This window comes from Triticum dicoccoides, chromosome 7B, assembly GCF_002162155.2.
Source record: "Triticum dicoccoides isolate Atlit2015 ecotype Zavitan chromosome 7B, WEW_v2.0, whole genome shotgun sequence".
In the NCBI taxonomy this organism is placed as follows: domain Eukaryota; kingdom Viridiplantae; phylum Streptophyta; class Magnoliopsida; order Poales; family Poaceae; genus Triticum; species Triticum dicoccoides.
In genome coordinates this window covers 218396097-218416379 of record NC_041393.1, presented here as the reverse complement: position 1 = coordinate 218416379, position 20283 = coordinate 218396097, and the positions used below count along the sequence as shown (strand labels likewise).

At 39.9% G+C, this 20283-nt stretch overlaps 1 protein-coding gene across 15 annotated transcripts; it reads left to right on the top strand.

The window, feature by feature from the left end:
* The first annotated feature begins 4861 nt into the window (after positions 1-4861).
* LOC119340602 lies at positions 4862-15222 on the top strand. Of its 15 annotated transcripts, none has more exons than XR_005164608.1 (10): positions 8022-8356; positions 8438-8492; positions 8918-8988; positions 9240-9285; positions 9451-9457; positions 9545-9651; positions 9733-9847; positions 11358-11613; positions 14066-14178; positions 14291-15222. XR_005164608.1 is itself a non-coding variant. In XM_037612528.1 (3 exons), exons 1-3 carry the CDS (start codon positions 5014-5016, stop codon positions 8608-8610), a joined length of 327 nt encoding a protein of 108 aa, XP_037468425.1. In that variant the 5' UTR covers positions 4862-5013; the 3' UTR covers positions 8611-8707. The 15 variants fall into 15 exon arrangements, 1 of the variants encoding a protein (XP_037468425.1); XR_005164607.1 differs by having other exon boundaries at positions 9439-9457; XR_005164605.1 differs by adding an exon at positions 10533-10588 and having other exon boundaries at positions 9240-9457.
* The last annotated feature ends 5061 nt before the right edge of the window (positions 15223-20283 follow it).

Here is a 20283-nt window from a genome sequence, read left to right as displayed (position 1 = left end):
TACCTTGACCTTATGACAACTAGAACCGGATACTTAATAAAACACACCCGGACAAGTTCCAGAGACAACCCGGTGATCGCTTTTCCACAGGGCGATGAGGGGAGGATCGCCGGATAGGATTATGTTATGCGATGCTACTTGGAGGACTTCAATCTAGTCTCTTCTACATGCTGCAAGACGGAGGCTGCCAGAAGCGTAGTCTTCGATAGGACTAGCTATCCCCCTCTTATTCTGGCATTCTGCAGTCCAGTCCACCGATATTGCCTCTCTACATATATACCCATGCATATGTAGTGTAGATCCTTGCTTGCGAGTACTTTGGATGAGTACTCACGGTTGCTTTGCCCCCTCTTTTCCCCCTTTTTCCTCTTCTTCCCGGATGCCGCAACCAGACTTTGGAGCCCAGGATCCAGACGCCACCGTCGACGATGACTCCTACTACACTGGAGGTGCCCACTACTACGTGCAGGCCGCTGACGACGACCAGGAGTAGTTAGGAGGATCCCAGGCAGGAGGCCTGCGCCTCTTTCGATCTGTATCCCAGTTTTGCTAGCCATCTTATGGCAACTTGTTTACCTTATGTCTATACTCAGATATTGTTGCTTCCGCTGACTCGTTTATGTTCGAGCACTTGTATTCGAGCCCTCGAGGCCCCTGGCTTGTAATATGATGCTTGTATGACTTATTTTACTTTTAGAGTTGTGTTGTGATATCTTCCCGTGAGTCCCTGCTCTTGATCGTACACATTTGCGTGCATGATTAGTGTACGACTGAATCGGGGGCGTCACAAAACGGATCCGTAAAACATTCAAACGTACTCATACGCTCAACTTCAATAGCTTGATCCTGGATTCTATCTTTCACAACACTAAACATATTGTCAATGGTTTTGGCAACACCATTTAACTTATCGTTACTCGCATAGAAAATTGCGTGTTCATAGTGGAGTTGGTGGTTAATAAAAATGTTGTCTACCACCATAATTTCCGGAATAAAATATCTTGAGATACAACCTGCCTAGTAGGCTCTTAACATGCCACATAATTAAGTGCATTATTTCTAATGCCATCAGTGTCATTATGGAGCTTTTCCACGACATAGCTCCATATGCGAGAGTGAGGATGCAACATAACATGGAAACTTTAATATCCACACATCTCGCAGAACCTATGTATGAATAACCCAGAATATCAAGGTTATTAGACTTCTTATTAGTGAGCATGTAAAACTTTATTGCCTTGCATATGCGCAAGATTTTTGGCGGCTTTTCCAGTGGTCCATTTCTGAACTTAATTGTATATTTGCCAATTATCCCGACCACAAATAGGGCACATTCATACTTGAATACTCATATGGCTTCTGACAGCTGAAGCATAAGGAACCGACATTATCTGATCAGTTTATAATGGTTCCTTGGACACTATGATGTTATCACCTTTAACTTTAATAGCATGTGAGATGGAGTACTAGTACATAATCATTTTTCTTTCGCACTCTATTAAGGTATGTCATCATAATAAGACTTATACTCCTTTTGGACCAATATCTTGATGAAACTCAATACAAGCAGAATATGAGGAATCACCAAGACTCATACTCATAAATATAAGATAGAAATTTCTTGGCTCACACAAAAAAAGAAAAGAAATATTCCATCTTCACAAGGTAGCGAGCTTACTCCCCCTAGACTTATGGTATGGGTATCCCAACGCTCATCTTATTTCATAATTGTATTTCTTTGAACAACATGCCTTATGTCAACTTTATCTTCATAGCGAAACCTTACGGTTGAGTCATACATACATTTTCTTTAACTAAGCCAACACAAGAGCATGTTGTAATAATAAAACAAGCGTCACAACAACTTACTGAGAAAACTCTACTGAGTTACATCATTAGAGCTCACAATTTTCATCCTATACGGCAAGAAGACGCTAAGATGATAATTCACGCACATTATCAATCATATGGAAACTGTTAAGGCTCAATACTAAGTGTTGCATTAGGAACTGATTCTCAACTTGCCTGATGCATATGAACAAAGATCAAATAGAGTTATTCTTAAGATTCATGTTCATACACTCCAAGTTCCCTGATAATCACTTTAGAAGATGGGAAAATAAATCCAAAATCTTGTGACAATCATCTCAGCTCTAAACCACAACACCATTGGGCAGAAGATGGAAAAAAACTTCATGAGTTGTGACACATGATTATAAAACGACGTTGGTCAGAAATACAACCATGAGCCGCGTCATACTGACAAACTTGCCACTTTAGTGAAGTGTGATACATGATTATAAACGACGTTGGTCAGAAATATAACCATGAGTCACATCATAATCAACATTAGATTAGCAAGCTTGCACTTGACATTCATGTGTGCTTCATAATTCTCATAAGGGATTAAGTACACATTAACATAATAAAGGGAGTGTCTTTCATCCATTCTTCTAAATAAGGCTTGTTGCATCTTAATTAGAGAACCGATATTAGTGTGTGCTTTTCATACATTCTCCAACCAAGACTTCTCGTTGGTTCCATCTTAATTAGAGAATTAATGCATATATTTTACTTAGTTTTACATGATCTAAGTAGGAGAAGTGAACGTGATGTCTCATATTAAACGAGACTTCCATTCCCCCCCTCGAAATGTGGTTTGAAACCATAACTTCGATGAGGTCTCTTACACTTCTCTTACATATTTAATTATAACATATCACATAATCTTTACGAATGACTCATTCAGTCAAAACATAAATTGTCTCACCCTAGAGTGGGACTAACATTACATAATTGGAGTTGACTTAATAACATACAAAATCATGCCATGTGTTCGAGAGACAAAATTAGGGTTCTCCAATAACTAGGATCATTAACAAACATCATCAATAAGATGAAGAATTAAGTCATGTCCGAAAGCTAGTGGAATAAATCCAATAGTTTTGGCTTTAACCTCCTTTGCATTAGTAATGTGCATGATGGCACATGTATCTTGAGATATCTCCCAATGTCTACATTAACATCGTGATTAACATCCTTCAACACTAGTGGCAAAAACCATGAGAGATTCCTTGCATGAGAAAATGATCTCTACTCTCCACGTGGGAAAGTTATTTACATAAGGTTCGTCTATGCCGAAGCAAAAGTTTAGCATCATCATTAATTTTCATTACTGAAAAAATGGGAGGAAACTTTATGAACATTGTAATACAACATCAATCACGAATTAACCATCGAATGAGATGAATTAAGTAGATGCTTAATTGTTATTCTAATCCATTTCACCATTCGGCATAAAATGGAGAAGAGCATTATTTATTCATACAAGACACATGAAAATAATCAACGTTGGTCAGAATATCACCATATGCCATTAAAACATTTCCTCACTAAATCTCTAATCATAACTTCTCGTTGGTTCCATTTTGATTTCAAAGAAATAAAATCACATAATGATCATGAAGAACTTTGGCTAAATAAAGAGTCGCAACATTAGCATAAAGTAACATAATGATGCCTTTTGACATTAACTAATGTTCACAGTGATAATAACATTGATATAAGTGTCAAATTACCACTAAAATTCTGAATGACATATAAAAAATGACATCGGAATTAACATGGAAACAAAATGTCATAGCCACCAAGTAAACATCAAGCTTGACAATCATAGTGAAAATGACATCCATATTATTGTTCGGATATATAAGATTTTCCAAATAAAATTTGGACATCAAATGACATCAAGATTCACCAAATATTAAAATTTGGTAACTCTGGGATGTCAAATAAATGACAATAATAACTTTAGAATATTTTGATCAACAAATGTCATATAATGACCATGATATTACACTAAAATTCACTGAACAAATTTACTTTGCTTGGAGAATCAATCATAACCATTCTCGGTCATTACATGCTTATTTACAATGCATTATATATTATAAAATGCACCAACCATAAACTTTAGTTTTTCTGAACAAGCACATTACCCCAACATTATTAGATGCATAGTGCAGAGCGGAAAAACGCACCACGCAACCATCAACATTTTCCTCAAGTTGGCCTTAGTACATTAGTAGTGATAACATCATAAAGAAATGCCAAAAATGGCATCAACATAAAAATTTACACTCAAATAAAAATTCCAAATTATTTTTTAGAAACTTTAATGAGATTCACATTAATTTCATCATTGAAATGATACTAGAAAGGTGACCAGCATAAAATGGAATCAACATTAATTCAAATTAAATTGTCCAAATTGTTTTTTATTAGTTTTATTTTATTCAGAAAATTTAAACATCATTTAAACATAATTATAGGCAATTTCAAACTTATTAGTGCATAACATTATTAGAAACTTAACAAATGCACTAAAAAATGCATATAAAATGCCTAAAGTACATTATTCGGCCCATAACAACGCACAACTTCTCATTAATAAAACTTTATCATTATTAATATTATTTGGGGCACATAAATTTTCCAAGAAAATTTTCGCACTGGGTCCATTCTGCTCAGAAAAAAGAATGGAAACGAACTTTAGCATGATTTTCATATTTTAGTGCCCAAGCATAATTAGGACTCCAAGGAAAAATTCTACACAAAATACCCAGGGTACCCGTTTAAAACCGGCCCATCACATTATTTAGCTAAAAAAAGGCAGAAAACACTCTCTCGGGCCAACATAACTTGGGCTCAAGCCCACAACCAAATTCGGCCGATTCACTGTCCGAATGCCCATCATCCCCGCACCGCGCTCAGCCATTGGATCAAAACCAACGGCTGTGATCGCCCCGAGGGGGAACAAAACAACCAGGCTGGCTGAACCCTAGCCATTTCGTCAGCCTCCCCCGATTTTAACGCAGCGGCGATGCAGAGGAGACCGCAGCGGTGACCCAAGCTCGCCGGCCATGGCGGCGCGGTAGCTGCCCTCGCCGGAGCATCGTGAAAGGATTATGTCCATCGCGCTCCTCCGGCGAGCGTGGCTCCGGCGTCGCACACATGGCAATCCGCGCGGCGGACGGGAGGACCACTTTGCCGTTAGCTTCCCGCGTAAAAACTTCAAAGGGGTGGCGACGTGCGACCCTCGCAAAGCGCGCGCCCACCAGTACGTCGACGGCAGCTCCTTCCCGCGCATCGTCTCGAGGGACGACGGTGTCACGGCGACGACATCCTTGCACAGCGGCGGCCGTGTTAATCCCGGAGGAGGAGGACGCCGTCACGGCCATGAGGCGAGCCCTTCACCTTTCTTCCACTAATTTCAATCATTTTGGGCTCAGATTTGGCGAATTTGGATTACTAGAGCTGTGGTTTCGGTGTTTCCGGGAACAAAATTTGGGGATTTGCCGTTCCATCTTTTCCTGCGCATCTTATTTCCCTCCTAATTTATCAACCAGTGCTAACAATGCTAATCAGAACGTCAACATGACGCGGAAGCATGGCTTAGTTAATCTAACAGAAAATCTAATTAGCACTAACCCAGTGGCAATTCGGAAGAAAAACTTGTATCTCAAATTTAAACAGATATCATTAGGACTTTAATCAATACGAATTAGGGCCTTAATTAATTAGGGAACAACAAGTAGCGGGTTCTAAACAGAGATCAGTAAGCTCAGGATACCATGTTAGAATTAAGTCTTTGGGATTAACGTGAATTGGATCTTGATCTCTAATTAGAACACCTTCTATGAATCAGAAGTTTGATTTGGTAAGTACCTTTGATGGCCGAGGCAAAATCCCTCGCCTGCTTGATGCAGGGTGGAGCCATGGGTGGTGTTGTAGTCTGGAAGGGCAGCAGCACATCTACGATAGATGACAGCAGCAAGCCGCCGGCACTGCCCTCGTGGCGGCCGGCGGTGGACTTGGCCTTCCCATTGCTTCAGCCCATCCATAGATCGGTATGGTTTGAGCGGATTGAGGAGGTTGGATAAAACATATGTGAATTAACCCATCGTAGGTATCCAGGCACCACCCTTTATATGCGCTGGCAACAGGGGACCAAAACCATCTGTCGGTTAGATGTGCCCCCGATCAGGGCAATTCTGTTGGGGTCAAAAGCCACTTACGTTGGTTTGTAGCTGATCCCCTTAACGTTACTTTTTACCCGGTCAGAGCCGAGATCAACCAACACATGGATGTTACAAATAAAAGCAAGGGATTGGGATTCCAGTGTTGCATTTCCAACACCAATAGACTTTTAATACTACACTGCCCTCGTGGCGGCCGGCGGTGGACTTGGCCTTCCCATTGCTTCAGCCCATCCATAGATCGGTATGGTTTGAGCGGATTGAGGAGGTTGGATAAAACATATGTGAATTAACCCATCGTAGGTATCCAGGCACCACCCTTTATATGCGCTGGCAACAGGGGACCAAAACCATCTGTCGGTTAGATGTGCCCCCGATCAGGGCAATTCTGTTGGGGTCAAAAGCCACTTACGTTGGTTTGTAGCTGATCCCCTTAACGTTACTTTTTACCCGGTCAGAGCCGAGATCAACCAACACATGGATGTTACAAATAAAAGCAAGGGATTGGGATTCCAGTGTTGCATTTCCAACACCAATAGACTTTTAATACTACACTATGAAAAACATATGTACCATATTTAGAACTGAAACTCTTATAGTAGATTGTATATATTTTCCTATGGAGTGCCTTTTCTTCTCGTTGCTACATTTGAAAGGAGTTTCAATATATATCAGTTACTATTAAACAATGCAATCAGTTCCAAACAGTGGACATGCATCATACTACCTCTGATCCATAAAAAGTGTTGCAGTTTTGAACTAAACCCAGTTCAAAACTGCGACACCTATTTTGGATCGGAGGGAATAGTAGTTTACAGGAGTAAACTTGCAAATATGACCACTTTGCCTCACTATATAGATGTTGAATCAAGAAATGCTGCAATTCACATGAGCTTAAAATAGATGCTCACCTCCAGGAACAAAGTCAGGGGTGTGTGTGTGTGTATTCTTGTGTATAGTTACAGGAAAAATAACGTGGGCATACCTTTTAGAAAGGAGTGGAGAAAGTGCTTCGATTGCCCTGAGTTGGCATCTAAACAGGGAAAAATGGATGGATAATTTTATATCTAGTAAATAAAAGAACTTTGCAACATTCCTAGACATCTAACATTTATAGACTTTTTAGTCACTATGGCCAATCGCCAAGATATATCATGTTTCACAACCAAGCTTTAGCCAATGCAAACAGAGCATCATTAACATGGGCCGATCCAATAAATAGATTATTTATCTTTTAATAAATATACTTAAGGAGGGCAGCCCAGTTTTTACATTAATGTAATTATCTATGAATGCAGAGATTGATATTTAAAACAATAATGAGGCTAGCCAACTCACCTCCAGAAGGCTCCCCCGATTGGTCCTTCGTTGGCCGTCGGATCTGCTCTTTTCGTCCGTCTGAACCGTTTATCTTCGCAATAGTTAAACTCAGTTTTCACCTCGCAGTCGTTTTCATTGTCCAATGACTTGTGGGCTCGCGCCGCACGCTGGTTGGCTGGGTTACCCGTTTTGAGGTGCAACTGGTTTTGCCCAATCAGCTTCGGCGCCTGCACCCAATCACCCGTGTCTCACCCCACTCCCACCCCAGCCGCCAAACGAACCCTAGCCCTCTTTCTCCTTCCCCTCGATCCCCAGTTCCCCACGATCCTCTCCTAGCCCACAGCCACCAGCCTTGTCTCTCCACTCGCCTCCTCCTTTCCTCTACCATGTCATCGTCAATCCCACCGCCGGCCTTCTCCTCTGCTTGCCTCCTCCGGTCCTCTTCCATGTCGCTGTCGATCCAGATCGGACGTAGGTCATCGTTGTGGTAGAGCAGCGGCGGCGGGTTCTTCGTGGTGCGGGTGGGGATGTAGGGGAGGGGTGGGATGCGGACGTCGGCGAGGAAGGCAAGCAGCAGCGGGGAATGAGTAGGTGAGCGATCCTAGCATGGGGAAGGGGCAGGGTGGGGCCTCGCACACCTGCTAGTGGCCGGCGGGAGCTTGAGCTCGAGATGATGGAGGTGCTAAGGCGGGGCAGGAGAGGACGGCTCGCCGACGAGCTCGAGTTGGAGGCGGTGAGATCTTTTCCTTCATGGCTTCCCACCCGCTGAGCTCGTTGGTCCTCCTCCCTCCCCCGTGCGGCCGGCCTCGTCCTTCGTCGCTCGACTTACCATCGACCCCTGGTACGCCTCCATCCTTCGTCCCTTGCTCCGTGGCCCGGATGTCGAGGGAGGGCGAGAGGCGGTGATATGCAGGGGTGAGGGAGATGGAGGCGGTGACCTGCAGCTCCTATTGAAGGGGCGGAGAAGAGGGGGTGCTCGTGTGAAAGAACAGTTTTAGGTTCTCCCTTTACCTATTTATTTCTTGTCATTGGTCTTGATTTCCTGATATACGATTTATCTAAACACCACAATTTTCCAGATTTGAGAAAGAAGATGAACAGAAGAATCCAATAGAAGATTTGGTGAAGAACAAGGTGACCAACTCTCTCGTGTGAATGTTCGTCTCTCTTTTGTAGAAAATTGGTAGGTGACCTCATATTTGTGTTTCAGGTTACTTGGCTTCTTCTTTCAACCAATCTGTTAAAATTATAGTGCATTTTTTGTGGGGCAGGTTAAAGAGCCCATGTTATTTTGCTTGGCTTATATTCAGAAGGGACAATACAATGCTCTTTGGAGTCAAGTTTTTTTTATAAATGTTGATTGTTGTATTACTATTTATCAATTGAGGCATGATTGTTGTGTGCTCTTCTTGCTGAAGATTATCCTGGTGTTATTTGCTTTGTGAAAAAAGAAAGATACGAATTGATTTGCATTTCTTATCAATCTCTTTTATAATTTTTTATCTATGTAATCTCCTGCATTTGTTAGTAACTTTCGTGGATCATCTGTGCTTGTGCAGATTTTATTTCTGTACGCCTACAAGGTGTTCGATGAAAATCCCAGAAGGCTGGCAGGGGAAGAATGATCTATGTAAGCCATGTTTATTTGGTCTTATGGTTTAGGCATTTGTCCTGAAAGTTTTGATATGTGTATACAATCATTTTGGAATAGGGTATGATTCTTTTTGGGTTTTTCATTCTATGCATTAGTTCTAAGAATCTTGATATCCGGCTGTGTTGTTGTATATTTGTGAATTTTCGCTTGGGATACATCAATTCAGTCATGTTGGAGTAGGCTATATGATTTTTTTTAGTTCTGACCACATATCCTTCTTGTTTCAGTCTGTACGATCTCGAAGACTGCTGCTTCTTTGGTCTGTTCACCAAGGTTTCCTCCCTTCCTTGTTTCTGTTATGCTCTTGTGATGCTCTGCGTCTGTGCTGATCCACACAACTTGCTGGTCTCCAACTTATTTATTCTCTCACCCTCTGCATTTGTGTATGTAATCATGCATACCCACTTAAAAATGAACAATGCTAAGCTGGAGCTGCAGCTGCAGGGTACTATGTCTGGACTTGGCTTTTGATTTCAATTCGTCTTGCTTTTTTGTACTAAATCTTTGATTCATGCTTTTGCCCTCTTAATAGTATATTGCCTTACAATACCCATGGTGCCAGACGTGTTTTATTCCACTGCTACCAAGAAGATAAACGCGGCAGCTGAGCCTATAGTTCCTGCTGAGAAACATCCCAATGTTAGGCTCCTTTTATGCCATTTGTCTCTTGTATGCACTCATGTTTCTTTGATGTACCTGAATTTCTTATTGTTGTGTTAGGTTGACAGCGACACTGCAAATGGAGCTTCTCTAACCGCTATCGAAGACACCGCTGTTCATTTTAACCAGCCAATATGGAAGAGAAGAAGACGGAGCCATAAACAAAAATGACTCGGTATATATCATATTTTCCTTGATAGCCCCTTTTCACTGGTTAGGCCCAGCCCAGCAAACATCTGTTGGCCGCATGAGCTCCGTGTGAGATCTTTAGCATTTGTTCTGAGATAAAGAATTCGGTTCTTTTACTCATCATAGAGCATCCAGCACAGCAAAACCCAAAAAGGCCTTTAAACCATGCCTATATATCATATCACGCAAATTCTTGGTTTTTATTAGTTTCACATGCTAAAGTATATAGTTTGAACATAGGTATTCCTTATTTTTTCATGTAAAAGTTTTAGAATTATTACCCCAAGTGCTTGCTAAAACCCGAAGTTACTAACAAATGCAAATATTTCTTGTTATAAAAGGTTTAGAATTATTACCCCAGTGCTTGCTAAAACCCGAAGTTACTAACAAATGCCCACAACTAAACCAACTAAAACATGGTTTTTTTTCAACGCGCACATGGATTCAGCGTCTCTATGCCATATGCCCTTGCAAAATGAGACTATTTTCATCGAAAACATGGCTTTAGCGGGTCTCTGCGCCATTTGGCACGATTCAGTTTTAGTTTTTCACTCAGACATACAATTGTTAGTGTTGTTAATCCATACATAGTACTATCTGTAGCTTGGTGTTATCGTATCTTTCATTCAAGATCTTGTGCAAAATTACATGCATATTTTCCTTTGTCGTAGACCCATGTTGATTTCTAGACCCAAATTTTAATGGGTCTCTTGCAGGCCACGTGAAGGTGAGCAACTGTGATTAAGGAAATTACATGTATTTGTGTGGTTTGTTCCTGCTGTTGATCGGTGCTACTAAATGCTATATAAAACTTATAGTTGTGCATAAAATGCCTTGATATGCAAATAACCCACTTAAAATAAATGGCTTGCGCCATCTGGCATTAGATGTTGACATGCCAAACACTTTGCCACCTAGGATAGTCTATATTTGTATTGCCATCAGTTATCTCATTTTTTCAATAATGAAAAAATTATTTGCTTTAGTTTTTTGGAATAATGTTCAGGAAGTTGATGACGAGTTAGTAAAACCGTTGGAAATCTCGCTTACATTAGACAATGACATGCTAAAGGCGCCACTGCCTGATGTAGTCTTTGGACTTCAGCTATCTCATATGTACAATAACAAGATTTGTCGCTTCGGTTTTTAGAAGAATCTTTGATAAGTTGGTGAAGAATTACAGCTCCGAGTTCGTGTTGAGTGTCTCTTCCATCTGGTGTTCGAGTCGCCGGAGGCACATTTCGGCGTTTGTCGCCGGAGACTGTTCGGCGTATATCGCCGGAGGCAGCACCAACAACATGTACCAAATGTTGTTTTCTTCTTTTATAATCGCCTTGATGTCCACAAAAATAATTTTTTGTATGAGTTTTGGTCGGGCTTGACAATTTTTTTGCTGAGAATACAAACTGTGAAGCCACTATTTTCATACTGTAGTTGTAGATGTACATCCTTTATTCTCGCAACAGTTAGTTCTAAGACCATTCATATCGTTGCAGATTTTGCCTATTCTCTGAGATGGATGATGATGAGCGGTGCAACCGAAAATTCAGAGCTGGGCTTTACACACTTCAGCGGGTAAGTGAAGTTCCAGTTTAGCAGTGAGTTTATATTAGCTAAATGTTAGATTGGAATGCAGGAGTAGCATTACAACACCAAGGTAGAGACCTGAAGAGAAGCAAGGGGATGGACCAAGGAAACTAGAACCGTGTTGTCGTGATGTGGGTCGTGTCATCTTCGTCCATCTCCATGAAGGTATGTATACATAGGTTAGGTATAGGAAAGGAGACCGTCTCCATGGAAGTCTGACTGATGTGTAATGTCCTCATAGGACCGGACCGTTTACAGAGGGAGTAATGTCCTCATAGGACCGGACCGTTTACAGAGGGAGTACTTGAAAATAGATTCTTTATATATTGTTTGGTTCCATCAGCCGCATAACCTAAATTAGCAATTAGGTATCTAAACAGTGTAGTGTAACCATGTGCTTGCTGCAGTTTTACTTTAGTGTTGAAATGTTTTTGTTAGCTTGTTCTGTACTATGAAATATTTTTGTTTTCCCAACCATTGTTTTCTAATTCCTATCAGCATATTATCTGATATGGCCTTTGAAGTTTCTATTTTATAACGAGCTTTGCACCGGTCAACTTGAGTATGGTATGGTTTATTCTTTTCTGTTGCGGCTATTCCAGAGAAATTTAGAGCTCCACAACCTTCTGAAGACTTAGCAGAGATGAAACAATCAATCAGTTGAGATGCATCACATGATCTTTTTCTCTTGACATTGATGGGTATTGAACCCATAGAGATCAGCTTATCAATGGAACTCTTATTGGGTTGAGAAGGTGTCACAAAAACTAAAGAGCAGTTTTAACATGGTCCCTGATTAATTGTTACCTTCTTACCTATTATGTGAAGGGGGTAAGAGGGGCCTTGTTAAAATTAGAGAAAACTCAAAAACAGTGCGATTAGCTATGGAAAGAAGCTAAGAAGCATCAGGAAGGACTTTTAGGATGGTACCGCGGTCAAATGCATCCTAGGATAGGTACTTTAAGAATTATGGTGTGTTCTTCTCCTTTTTTGTTTACCTTAGCCACATAGGTTAGCCTCAATTTATTTATGCTTCTGTTTAGAGTAGATACAGAACTGAGGCTTACCTATGTTTTTTTGATAGAAAGACTTACACCTAGGTTGTGAGAGCTGCTGCTGATGAGTCTATTAAAAGTCCTTGCTACATGCACCATTTGTCTCTGTAAACAGCATAACTAAGGCTGTATGGTTTCCAATGTGACTAAGATCTAAATTCTTGTCGAGTGTAGTTTCTAAAGCACAGAGTTGCTGAAAAGTTGAAATACATCCTTAACTGCATATACATCTTATACAAATATGTTTTTTTCAAGCTCAAATTTCTTAGCGTGATAACCATATTTTCAACTAAAAAATGCTTCCTTAATTGGTCTGTACATGTTATTCAAATATGATTTTTTTAAACTCACATTTTTCACCGTGATAAACATATTTTCAATATAGCATGATTTAACACATGGGCTTTCTACTACCAATACCGAATGTCCTTGCAAAATGAAACTATTTTCATCGACAACATGGCTTTAGCGGGTCTCTGCGCCATTTGGCGTAACGGGCCAGTTTTTGTCAACGGTGCAATAAAACAGCAATCCTTCTACAGATTAAAACACAGTGCATATACAAACCTTTTTAGATCTTGTGAACGGTGAATTCTGGTTTCCCCTTGCGAGCTTGAAGGGAGAAAACGCAGATATCCTCTTTTGTTAGTTTGGTTTCTCCGCAAAGTCACCCCAGTTGTGTGTTATGGTAGCCCTGTTGTCCACACCATTAATAAGGCGAACACGCCTTACGCAGCGTCCAGATGATAGCTTGATCTTCATCCCATCAAGCGGAGTAGTGATGAAATCCGCCAGATGCTTCTTAGTAAACAAAGCTGAAAAGTACTACATATTCAAACTGCCCATATTCCTAGTAAACTTGCTAAAAAAATACAACCATGCCAACTTTACTCTCTCATCATAGTGGCCATATTTTCAAACTGAACATATTCATATTATGCAAAGTTTCCCTCTTCCCAGACTATTATTTAACAACATAATAAACATGTTTAAAAAATAGCATGATTTAGTTGAAGGTTCTTGCAGCATGAAACTATTTTCATCGACAGCATGTCTTCAGCAGGTCTCTGCGCCATTTGGCGCAACGGGTCAACTAGTTTCCATATTAAATGGATTATGAGTTAGAAGGTAGATCCAGGTAAATATGCAACCACATGACACCTTGTGAAAAGATCATCATTTTGAAGAGTTACCAACATAACTAAACATAACTAAAGTAAGCCATCACTGTATTGCAGCATGCACAGGGGGAATTAATTGAATAGTTACCTTGTCTGATCCAGAACCTATGTAAAGTAGTCATCCCTAGCACACCCTTCCTTATAAATAATCTGGAGAATACAAATTGCTATTGAAACTGTGCTGGTATAAATCAAGTGCAGCCCTGTGTTTTGGCGCCAACAATGTTCACTATGTTACAGTGCATGGATTGAAAAGGCCTGAAAGTGTTTTCTAGTTTTACAGTATTAGCAGTTGATTCTTGATTGATGTTATGTGTTCCTACAGAAAATTCTCTGTTAGAATTGAAGCATTGATACTAACAATTTGACGAACACTTGCAGTGTGTTGCCCTACAGCAAGAAATGAGGCACATAACTGGGAACGATTGGACGTGGGGAGAGAAGAATGTTACCTTGTTGTTGACCAAAAACAGCAGTAAAGCTCCAACCTCTAGGTAAATATCGTCCTTGACGAAGAGGTCGAATTCTGGCCACTTATAGGGTTTGTGTATGGCATGTATATCAAGTCCCAACTCTCACGTGATTGGTCTTCTAATCTCCCTCTAGTTGGCTAACAGGAGAATTCATATGTTAATAACAATGCTCCAAGATCAATCCAACCGTCCAAGGCATATGGTTTTGGAGATCGCCAGTTTGCAAATATGGAAGGAAAAATACCTTATAGCAGCTAGCTGTGGGGTGAAAGCAGATATGGTTTTGGAGATCAGCAGTTTGCAAATGCGGAAGCAAAAATACCTTATAGCAGCTAGCTGTGGGGTGAAAGCAGATTGCATTTTTTTGATTCAGTTATGTTTGCACGTGGATGTACCACATCAAAACTGATTGAACCATCCTAATCTCATGGCAATTCTTTGGCCCTATTTTGTTCTGTAGCTGAACGACTGCTGATATTCTTTTCCCTGGCGGCCATACATGCCTATCTCTTGTGTATTCATTGATTAATTTTTGTTGAGCATCCTGGCTACCAATCTGTCCTGCTTAGTAGTCGATCCTATTAATAAGGGACAGAATAGAAGTAACAATGCAGGGAAGAACAATAGCATACCTAGTCATCAAGGCCGGATTCTTGTATGCACACTTGGCGGCGGAGAGAGAACGACATGTGGAGGGGAACGATATGTTTGAGGTTGAGGATGCATGGTCAGCCCGAGGGGAGGCTCGATCAACTCGGGAGTTACCCCATCGCCCGGCGTGGCTTCCATGGGAGGAGCATGGAGACGATGATTTTTTTCTTTAGGAAATGATTAATTACTATTCTATTTTTTAGGGAATATAGATATTCTTTTGTTAGGATAGTGAAGAGATTTGGATGTGCGGTTGTTTTTTAGTGAAAAAATATGGAAGGCGAGATATGTACATGATGGATGTGAGGTTGTATTTTCAAGTGAAAAGATATGGACGTGAGATATGTACGTGAGAGGGGAAGGTGAATTGTTATTCAGTTTTTTTAGTGAACTGGTAGGATATGTAATGGCAAAGGTGGGTAATTAATTTTCCATTGGTTAGATCTGACGACTGTAATTCTTTTGACTATTAAAATAAATGGTTAGATGTTTCTAATTTTTGTGGTAATTTCTAGCATTATTCTCTTTTTTTGGTTAGCCCGTAAAGTACTTATATATAATTTTTGTCTATTAAAATAAATGGCCAGATGTTTCTAATTTTTGTAGTAATTTCTAGCATTACTCTCTTTTTTTGGTTAGCCCGTAGAGTATTGTTTATATATAATAGATATCATCATTTTGTGTTGTTCATAGACTGGAAAGCTAGTTTGTGTCACCTTGCAGAGGGGGTGCAATGAAGATAAGATTGAGAATTTTCAAGTAAAAGATGTTAGGAAGGAGCCTTGCAAGAGAAGGAGGAGCAGTGTTGAGCCTGTTCAAGTTAAGGTAAGTCACACTGTACTACAATTACCAGGACATCCTATTTGTCTGACATTGTGCTTGCTTAGGGTTCTTCACCTGTGACCCAGTCATTAGGCCATTGATTAAAACCCCCTCCACTCACTACTATATGATGTTCTAACTTTTTTGTAAAACAAATGTATGTAAACACATTTTAATGTGTCTGTTCACTCATTACGGATGTAGTCTACTTTTAAATATCTAAAACATCTTATAGTAGTGAATAGTGTGAAGCTGCTTCCTGCCATGGTAGAGTTGTCGATGTCATAAATGTCACAACCAAATGCATATTCAGAACATTAGGCTGGCCATAGTGGGGGTAACATAAGTAGTATCATGTACTTGGGACTCGCAAACATGCTTATGTGGCAGGCAATTAAAAAAGAGAGAGATGATAATAGTAACATAGGTAGATACCATAACATAATAAATGTTATGCTACTATGTGTCATGCATGACAATAAATGAGACCACCTATGATACTCCCTCCGTTTTTATTTACTCCGCATATTAGCTTTGGTCAAAGTCAAACTTTGTAAACTTTGACAAAGTTTTTAGACAAAAATGTTAACATATACAATAGCAAATCAATCACATTAGATTCATTGTTGAATACACTTTCACATCGTATAGATTTGCTATTGTAAATGTTCATATTTTTTTCTATAAGGTTGGTCAAAGTTTATGAAGTTTGACTTCAATCAAACCTAATATGCAGAGTAAATAAAAACGGAGGGAGTACTAAACTATGATACTATGCACTATGGATGTAGTATTATACACTAGTATCATATGCATGATACTAGTATATGATACTCCCCACTATGACCAGCGTTAGCCTCCCTATCATTACTAGGATGTTGATTACATACTAGTCGAGATACTTCATAGGGGGCAAACAATATTACATTACTTGTTCCTTTATATAGTAAATGTAGCTAGACCATGGATGTTATTGAGGCGTGCATGTATGCATGCTGCCAACTCAACAGTTCAATTACTTGTTTGTTTCAGGCATAGTTAAATTGATTTTTTCAGTTGCTTTATTTGTCCTCAGTTAATGAGATGACCAAACAATAATGCCTGATGTTGGGTACTTGTATAACTATTAATTGACATAATTAAAGGCCTTACCATTTAATTACTCTGGCAAAGTGTGACTGAAGTTTCGAAGTCTATTAACCAACTATTACTGCATGAGGCTCACAATCTAGTTTATACTAAGCTAATGATTGCATAGTTTTGCTTGCTGTAGTAGGTTTGTATGAATCCCTCTGCTATTCATTATGCTCCGTAAGACTTTAATTGAGCTACAGAATGGCCAACTTCTTGCTTATACGCAACGTGTTGTCTAAATTTGTAACTTGTCTGTGTTTTGGATTTGGCCCCAACATCATGCTCCTGTGATGAGCTAAGAGAGATTTCTGTATGCGGGTTGCACAGACTACCATTTTTATAATTTTTAAAATATCACCTGCTTATGCTTCATGACGTGTAACATTATTGTTAGTCTTGTTTTGCCATGTACAAAATAGTTTGTCTTGCTTGCTTCACTGTTGTAACTATATTTTTGCCCTAGTCATCTGTACTTACAGAAACATTTCAGGATGTCGTGACATCAACGCAAAGATCCACGAGTAGTGCGGCATGGCCGCCGTTACCAAATGATTATGGATTGGAATTGGAATGTGTTTACGTTCTCGAGCATCAACTAGAGGTGGCAAGACAACGTGTACATGATTCTCAACGTGCAATCAACAAGTTGAGACTGGACTTGTAGGTATCAGATGCAAGAGTCAAAAAAAATGAAACGAGACACTGAGTTGACCATAAAGGAATTGGAGTTTTTGCAGGCTGAAAATTATGCTATCTGAATCTGGCCAATCCTATTTTATGAAGAGATTATAGTTCAAATGGTAAGTTCTGTTGATGCGTGTCCATGATGTATGAGCTTTATTTGCCCAGTGTATGTAATTTGTTGTTTGTGTACACTTTAATATCAGTGCTGCCGAACTATAGGAGGGAAGGAGAGGGAGAGGGGAAGGAAAGAGGGGGCCGCGCCCCCTCTCCCTAGTCTAATTTAGACTGCTAAGGGGAGGGGTGCGCGCCACCTTGTGGCCTTCCCTCTCCTACTCCCTTATGGCCTATCTAGGCCCATAACTTCCCCGGGGGTTCCGGTAACCCCTCGGTTCCCCAAAAAATGCCCGAACTCTTCCGAAACCTTTTTGGTGTCCAAATATAGTCTTCCAATATATCAATGTTTATGTCTCGACTATTTTGAGACTCCTCGTCACATCCGTGATCTCATCCGGGACTCCGAACAAACTTCAGTCATCAAAACACATAACTCATAATCCAAATCGTCATCGAACGTTAAGCATGCGGACCCTACGGGTTCGAGAACTATGTAGACATGATCGAGACACATCTCCGATCAATAACCAATATTAGAACCTGGATACTCATATTGGCTCCTACATATTCTACGAAGATCTTTATCAATCAAACCGCATAACAACATATGTTGTTCCCTTTGTCATCGGTATGTTACTTGCCCGAGATTCGATCGTCGGTATCATCATACCTAGTTCAATCTCGTTACCGCCAAGTCTCTTTACTCGTTCTGTAATGCTTCATCCCACAACTAACTCATTAGTCACATTGCTTGCAAGGCTTATAGTGATGAACATTACCGAGAGGGCCCAGAGATACCTCTCCGATACACGGAGTGACAAATCCTAATCTCGATCTATGCCAACCCAACAAACACCTTCGGAGACACCTATAGAGCATCTTTATGATCACCCAATTACGTTGTGACATTTGATAGCACACAAGGTGTTCCTCCGGTATTCAGGAGTTGCATAATCTCATAGTTTGAGGAACACATATAAGTCATGAAGAAAGCAGTAGCAATGAAATTGTAACGATCATCATGCTAAGCTAACGGATGGGTCATGTCCATCACATCATTCTCCTAATGATGTGATCCCGTTCATCAAATGACAACACATATCTATGGTTAGGAAACATAACCATCTTTGGTTAACGAGCTAGTCAAGTAGAGGCATACTAGGGACACTATGTTTTGTCTATGTATTCACACATGTACTAAGTTTCCGGTTAATACAATTCTAGCATATATAATAAACATTTATCATGATATAAGGAAATATAAATAACAACTTTATTATTGCCTCTAGGGCATATTTCCTTCAGACGAATGATAAGAGAACCATTCGATGTATTGTCCATGATGAAGTATTATGTGGAGGACACGAACCATCTGAACATTTTGCGCAGTTCTACTGAAATCAAGTTGAGCATCCCTGTCTGCATAAATACAAAAAAATGTGATGAATATAATAGTGGTACTAGTTTATTAAACATACGCTCACAATTATAATCATCTTCATTATCTTAACATGAAAGGATAGCAATACAATAGCTTCAATTAAACATTTATTCAAAACAATACAACAATACAATCAGAACATAACAAAGCATGATCATGTGTGTGTAGGCCGATACCGACCTCGTTTGTTACAGCTGCGTTGGCCACTGACTTGGTCATACATTTCCTTGTGGAGTTAATTTTGCACTCCACGTGCTGTTGAGTTGAGTTTCCTTGGTCTGCAGACTAGTCATGTCACCACGTGCTGTTGACTTGAGTTTTCCTTGGTCTCCAAACTAGTCATGTCACCAGCGTCTACTAATACTCTAAAGCTTCTCGATCATTCCTTCTGTAATGTAGCGCAAACAGTGAATGCTTCTTTCTGCAAAGTGGAAAGACCAACTGGGCCCAATAATGCAATAGTTTGCCTTAAACACATTGGCTCCTTTTGTGCAGTTCAACTAAAATCAAAGTCAAAATAGAACCGAGCAGAAGTTTTGACATGTATGAACAAATAGGTACGAAGGAAACAATTACTGAGAAATAACAGTTGATGACTTACACTCCCAGAAGAAAAAACATATACCTTATCTTAATGGGAAACAAAGCAGGACAGTAGCAACTCTCAAACAGTGTGATTCATTCATATTAACTGAGACATTATCTTAACAATACCTTGTTCAACATGTATAAAGAATGGCAAAGCAGAAAAGTACCATTCCTAAAACAGTGCAACTGATTCATATTAAGAGAGACATTATCTTACCAATACCTTGATTAAACATGTAGAAAGAACTACAAAGCGGGATAGTACCATTTGTAAAACACTATAACTGATATATAATAACAGAGACATTATCTCAACAATACATTTCTTAAACATGTACTCCCGCCGATCCCTAACAAGTGTCATAGTTTTGAAATAAGGTTCAGTAGTTAATTCTAAGAGTGGCATTAGATTAACGAAAAGCATAAATAGTTACAGGGGAAAGTGGGTGCAAAAGCTCCATGTGCTTCCATCTACTTATAAAGGGGGTGATGCAGAGTTTGTTGTAACAAAGCAACAAGCATCATGGCTTGGTTAGTCCCATTTTTGTTCACTTAATGGGAAAAGACAGCAATACAATAGCTTCAATTCAACATTATTTAAACCAGTACCACTACAAGTAGCAAAACATCTCATAGCACACCGCACAATCATGTGTGTCGTAGGGAACCACGGCCACCTATGGGGCTACGAG

Excerpts from the sequence above, each read along its gene's own strand:
- LOC119340602 (XM_037612528.1), top strand. The coding sequence starts at position 5,014 with ATGGCAATCCGCGCGGCGGACGGGAGGACCACTTTGCCGTTAGCTTCC. Across the intron at positions 5,244-8,437 it reads GACGCCGTCACGGCCATGAG|ATTTGAGAAAGAAGATGAAC; the intron begins GCGAGCCCTTCA and ends ACAATTTTCCAG. Across the intron at positions 8,493-8,568 it reads AAGATTTGGTGAAGAACAAG|GTTACTTGGCTTCTTCTTTC; the intron begins GTGACCAACTCT and ends TTTGTGTTTCAG.